This window comes from Dryas octopetala, chromosome 6 (assembly GCF_963921425.1).
Source record: "Dryas octopetala chromosome 6, drDryOcto1.1, whole genome shotgun sequence".
Lineage (NCBI taxonomy): Eukaryota > Viridiplantae > Streptophyta > Magnoliopsida > Rosales > Rosaceae > Dryas > Dryas octopetala.
The window spans coordinates 8,731,826-8,738,090 of NC_141371.1; the positions used below are offsets into that span (position 1 = coordinate 8,731,826).

The 6,265-nt window shown below is 34.5% G+C and overlaps 2 protein-coding genes across 2 annotated transcripts in view; one reads left to right on the forward strand and one right to left on the reverse strand.

The window, feature by feature from the left end:
* Window positions 1-2,512: 2,512 nt before the first annotated feature.
* Window positions 2,513-3,372, forward strand: LOC147282037 (uncharacterized). Its single transcript, XM_086249210.1, has one exon. It carries the CDS (start codon window positions 2,674-2,676, stop codon window positions 3,199-3,201), a length of 528 nt encoding a protein of 175 aa, XP_086105336.1. The 5' UTR covers window positions 2,513-2,673; the 3' UTR covers window positions 3,202-3,372.
* Window positions 3,373-4,218: 846 nt separating this feature from the next.
* The window catches only part of EMB1345 (Transducin/WD40 repeat-like superfamily protein), a 5,491-nt gene continuing 3,444 nt past the window's right edge, over window positions 4,219-6,265 (reverse strand). The window contains exons 7-10 of the mRNA XM_086249208.1: window positions 6,068-6,130; window positions 5,577-5,652; window positions 5,152-5,235; window positions 4,219-4,521 (exon numbers count right to left, since the gene is read on the reverse strand). Coding sequence (XP_086105334.1) covers window positions 4,453-4,521; window positions 5,152-5,235; window positions 5,577-5,652; window positions 6,068-6,130 — 292 coding nt within the window. The 3' untranslated portion in view covers window positions 4,219-4,452. The remainder of the gene's footprint in view (window positions 4,522-5,151; window positions 5,236-5,576; window positions 5,653-6,067; window positions 6,131-6,265) is intronic.

Here is a 6,265-nt window from a genome sequence, read left to right on the forward strand (position 1 = left end):
ACTGGTGTGAATAGTATGCTTTCTCAATTCCACTGAAAATTAGAGACATCCACATGCCATCATGTGGATGGAATTCTTGTGATGTTTACAACACATAGCCGCACCTTCATGGAGTCACAATAACATTTATTGGACCTTAAAAAATTCAGTACATTTGGATTCCAATTTTCTTTTGCTTTCCCTTTTTTATAATATGGATTACAAGGAAGTGCTAATACTAATCTTCATTTCCTTGCCTTAAATAAGTGCTTAATTATAACTTGAGTGCCAGAGCTTTTTACAGTTTTACCCCACACATATGACAAGAATTCGGTAAAGACTTATATAAGGCTTCGAGAAAATTATATATTTAGTTCACTTATTATTTCATAAATTTCGTTTTAGTCCACAAATTTTTTTTAAGTTCTATATTGGTCTATGAATTGTCTGATGTATTCTATTTTTGTATAAAATAGACAATTTTATCTCTCAAAATCAACTCATTGATACAAAATTAAGGGAAAAAATTGTCCACTTGGACAAAAATAGAACAATTTTCTAATATTAAATAATACTCCACATTCTCATGCCCGCACATTTAACATCGCCTCACTCTTATACAATAATAGGAGAGTCTCAAGATTTATACAAGTTATTATTTTCTCACGTGAGATAACACTTCATATTTCCATGATTATCTTCTAACTTTATTTTGTTTTTGTTTTGCCGTTGAATAGAATAAATACTTAACAATTTTATTAACTTTTTTCCCAACTCATGTAGCAAACTCAAAGCCTTGGTTAGATCTTCCTCCTCTTCATTTGAACTTTCTGCATTTACTCCATACTCAAAGCCAGAGCTAGATCCTGCCCTTTTCTTTTGAACTCCTTTGTAACAAATAAAAATGGACTCCCCTCCTATATGAAGAGACGAAATAGTAAGGCATGACAACAACGGGCCTTGAAGTGAAAGATGCCCATGTGCATGACGTGCCCTACCATTCGGAGAAGACAAAGAGTGGGATTAGTCTGACAGAATTTTAGTCCGTATATAATTTCCTTATTTCTATTTTTGTACGTACTTTACTGTTTAATATTTATTATTCGTATGTACTTTCTTTTGCCGAGTAACATAGTACTGTATATGCATGTGGATTTTTCATTTGGCGATTTTGACCTTGCAACGAGAAAAATATTATATATATATATATATGAACCCTAAACCTAAAATATTATATATATATACATGGACGTACTTACTTTATAATCAAGTTGTTAATGAACTAATTTAGTAGTAAAATTAATGATTTTTGGTGCATGTTCTTAGTTGTATGTTATTTAATTGTTGTCATAGGATTCTGCTCTGAGGCCTGGAAGACTGAATCTCCGGAAAATTATAGGGCTATGCATATATAATATAGGGATAGTGTTTGGGTATTTAGAAATGAATACAAGTTTGTCTTTATAACCAATCACAAGAGCTCATGATGAGGTCCATCACCTTCTCTTTCATGGTGAACCTCATTATGAGTTCATGTGATTGGTTGTGAGGACAAAATTAATACTCATATCTGAATACCTAAGTATTTTCCTATAATATATATAACCAGTAACATAAAAGACATCTTAAGCATAATGCATCAACCAATCATGCAAATTCTAGGTGATCGACTAGATGCAACTATATACGTACATGCATTGTACACATAAACAAAGTGTTTATGTGAAGTGAAAAGAATAAATTTGGAATTAAATGACAACCAATTAAAACGAAGGACTACTAATACTCACGGTGTATTTCTGAAAGAGAAGGACTTGAATATCCTGGGGATACCAACAGGTGGTATGGTATCCCCATCCTCCTCCTCCTCCTCCTCCTCCTCTCTCTCTCTCTCTCTTCCTTTCTCTCTTTCTCTCTTTCTCTCTCTATGGTGATACCACACAGGTGGTATCCCCAGGATAGCTAAGTTTTTTTATACCAGAAAAAATATCTATTTGAAAACCCCAAGAAGGTCTCCATCTTGTATTGAATAAAATTGAGTTGTATGCAAATTTTAATTGAATATATATATATATATATATATTCCCCCCAAATACAATTCTACAACCCCTTTGGCCCAAACCCAACGTCGTATTTATGCTGCCCAAAATCAACGTCAACCTCACTAATCCTCCAAAACTCTATTCTATTAGCATAGTGTCCCATAGTGCAAGCTGATTTTCAAGGATATATTATATCCTTATGTTTAATATAATATCAAATTAAGTTGGTATCAAATTAAATACCATTTTCTTGCAAGCGGATTTTAAAAAATAACTTCTACCCATGTGTTTAATTAAGACATGAACTTCTATATATCTTTCCCTTTCTTTTTTGTTTTAACAATCACAACTTATAAGCAGCCACACATATTGGATTCCAATCTCAAACAACTGAACAAGACACGTACATTTGTCACTTACCATAGAAAAAAGAGAAAAACATTAAGGAGTTGACGTGTAAACCAACTCCCCACCCATTCTCTTCTTGCATTATTAACACATATATTAAAGTCCCCTCTAGCTAGCCATATGTGCCCTACTTGTTTCAACTCAAGGACAGCCAGCCACATTTGAAACAATCTGATCAACAAGAAGCAACAGATCGATCGAGCTGCTATAGCTAGCACACATTTATTTTCAGTACAACAAATTCATGAAAGAAAAACCCTCTCAAACAATGGCTCATCTCCAAGCTTCTTTGAAACCCAATATGGAGCAAAGTAGTCCTCCATCAGCTCCAGTACTAGCAGAGCCCAAGCAAATCTCTCAGTCCATTAGTAATGGTATAGAGCAAGGAACAAGTATTCTAAGCAGTACTACCACATCTCCAAAGAGAAACCAAGATGATGATGATGATCGAAGGGTCCAAAATGGTGAGTCAGACAGAGAAGAAATTGCATTGGAAGGTGTGGCTTCAGCTTCAGCTTCAGCTACAGCAGTGGATGATGTTGCAGCAGAAGATATTGGGCGTGAGAGGTTGAAGAAGCACAGAGTTGAGGTGTCAGGTCAGGTTTGGATTCCTGACATATGGGGTCAGGAGGAGCTACTGCAGGATTGGATTGATTGTTCTGCTTTTGATGCTTCTTTGTTCCCCACTGGGATTATGTCTGCTCGTACTGCTTTGGTTGAAGAAGGAAGGAGAGAAAATTCAGGCAGGTTAAGAATAGAAAACAGGTGTTGAATTAATATATATATATATATATATTTCTCAATTATTTTCTAAGGTCTAGCTCTTTATATTGTTTTTATTAATTGTGATCATATACACAGGCCTTTTTTGGATGATTATTGATACTGAAAACATTATATATTTATATAATGGGAATATATTCTATTGCTGAGATTGATTATATATATTTCCCCCTAAAATAGTGCATTTGTTTTGCTAATCTCATTCTGAGTTACGAAATAAATGAGGTTCAAAATAAGTTCAAATGTGAATCACCGACACATCATTGATAATCTAAAAATTAATACTTTTAAAGTTTTAATACGAGTCTGGCATCATTCTAAGAATGACAATGAATGTTTGAAAGATAAAAATTGCTGTCATTTTATTTTTCTTATAGATTGTTAGGTTTTGCTGCAAGTCTACAAACAACTACCACCAAAATAGATGGGGGAAACAATGATCTCTAGATGAGAGGGGGCCTCCTGCAAACAAGGAGGCTGTTAAGTGTAAGTCATACGGCCTCTCAAGAACAAATTGGGCATGGAATGTTGGGAAGATGAAGCAGGTTGTTTGGGTAATTTGAGAAATTATGGCAGTCATTGGTTTCATATCAGCCATCCAGCAATGGAGATTGATTGATTTTTTTTTTTTTTTAATTATTATTAGTTAAACTGTCGTCTGTAAGATTTAAACTCATGAGTCATGACTTTCTCTAACAAAAAAAATCTAGATATCATCTACTAAACCAAATGGTGATTAAAAATAGAATTTGATTGTTAGCTGACTCATTGAAGAATTGCTGACTTGCTTACTAGTATTAAGGGAATCTCACCTTAGTTAAGCAGTCTACGTTGTCATCTGGTTCAAATAATTTTATTGTTTTCAAATTGGGTGTGGCTCAACACATTTAAACCATATTCGATCATTTATAACACAATGTCAGCATCCATTGTCAATTGGAAGGAATGAAGGATAACGAGGAATCGACAACCAGAGAGGAAGAGAGAGCTAGAAGAATGCAATCTGTCTCTGAAAGCAATTTTGTTAGCCAACCTATAAATCAATACTATAAGCTTCACCATCTTCGTTTTCATAAAGATTTCATTACATCCTCTTTACATTAATCAAAAGGCACATCTCACTAATAATCAACTAAGCTAAATTTCATGATTTTCCAAAAACTGAGACCAATACAGAAGATAAATAATTTATTTTCAATTACACATTGTTTTACCAGCCAAAAAATAGGCTCTTTCAGCATCATACAGATGTCAGCTCCCATATTTTAACTGTCCCATCATCACTTGCAGAAGCTAGAAGCTGTTCCTCCTAAAAAATTCAGCAGCAATTTACAAGGTTAATGTTAAAGTTAGGACATGCATGACTACTGAACAAGAAATTATGCATAAAGAGAGGAGACAAATTTAAGTAATCCAAAAAAGAATGAGGGAAAATGGAAATGGTAACGGAGCTGCTGCAAGCAACTTTATGCGACCAATAAATTATGTGCATCTAAATTAGTAGGTAATAACTACTCAGAACTCAGAAGATCATTAGCACCGTTTAATGGTATGGGGGAAGCAACAGTGGTCGACCTGGTGGTAGTAGTGGAGTGTTACTGTGATGACGGTGATGTCCAAGATGATTGTGGTGGTAGGGGTAGTATTGAATATGTTAGTGGGGGTGCTGACGGTGACAGCAACTGTCACAGCAGAACGTATGGTGACAGAAGCAGGACCAGTGGTGATAGCCGCTTGTGCAGAGGTGCACTAATGGTAGCAGTTAGGAATCATGGAACTTAGTTCTTAAGGCCTTTGAATGGCAAACTACCTATAACTTTAGACACAAGAATACTGGATTCTAGTAGATCCCAAGAAATCTAGAGTCCAAGTCCTCAATTCACAAGGAAAAGAACAGGACCTCACAGAACTTTAACAATCTCTAGAAGAGAAATCTTACCCCAGGGCTCCATTGCACCGAATTTATATCCATGTTGTGGGCCTTGTCTTTCTTCAGAAGCAATTTATACGAAGGTCCATCAACCTAAAATGAAGGACACAGTTGGGTTAATTAATATTCTCCAAACCAAATAAGCAAATACAGAGCCACCCCAATCACCAAAGCACTCAATAAGGTTGCCACTAACAGCTACATATGAAGCAAAGGAAACACGAATTTAGAATTCTTCGAAAACCACGTGAATTGTTTTATAAAAGGGGACAAAATAATGTTATTAAGCAATAAATTAATCATCCACAGTTCACACCTAGCAGTACAGATACATTTATTATCAATTTACTTCGAGAACAAAGCAGATATTAGGCTATTTCATGGTGACACGAATGCTAAAACATTAAATGAGGGGTTGAATGATTGTGACATACCAAACCATCTTTATCATCATTCTCCACAAAAAATCTTATGGCATCATCAGCAGCTCCACTAGCAATGATATTTTCCCTGTCATTTTTCACTTAAAAATAAATCCAGATTCGGGATAAGATGTGGTAGCCCTCAAAAAAAAAAAAGGTCTATTAGATATGGATATAAAAAGAACTCAATTTATATCTATATTCAAACATGCATAGATCAATACACATTCCACGATTTCAGAATTAAAAAAAATAAAATTGATAAGTAGAATATATTTGGTGAATCAATAATAAATTAACTAAAACTAATTAACTCAATCAATCAATGTGGTCATGTTTACCTTATATTTCCCAGATTACTACATTACCTTATACTGAACAAAAAATCTTAAGTAAATTGAGTAACATGCCAGATTAAATAGTTCATCTTGGTTCTATCTTATATTTTGTAATCTTGACCACAGACCATGAACAATTGGGACTATTTATTAATGTTCCATTACCTTGACCAATGGGCTGAAAATATTGTCCGATCATGATAACCTGCAAGAGTGCAAAGATGTCTCCTGACAAAACCACAAGAATGAATCATCTCATCAGTGCGAATACAAGAAAACATAAGCGAACTTCAGTCTAAAATGTTAGCAATCTACCAAACAAAGTACTTATTTGACAAATTAACTTCAATTCCTTTGGAAAAG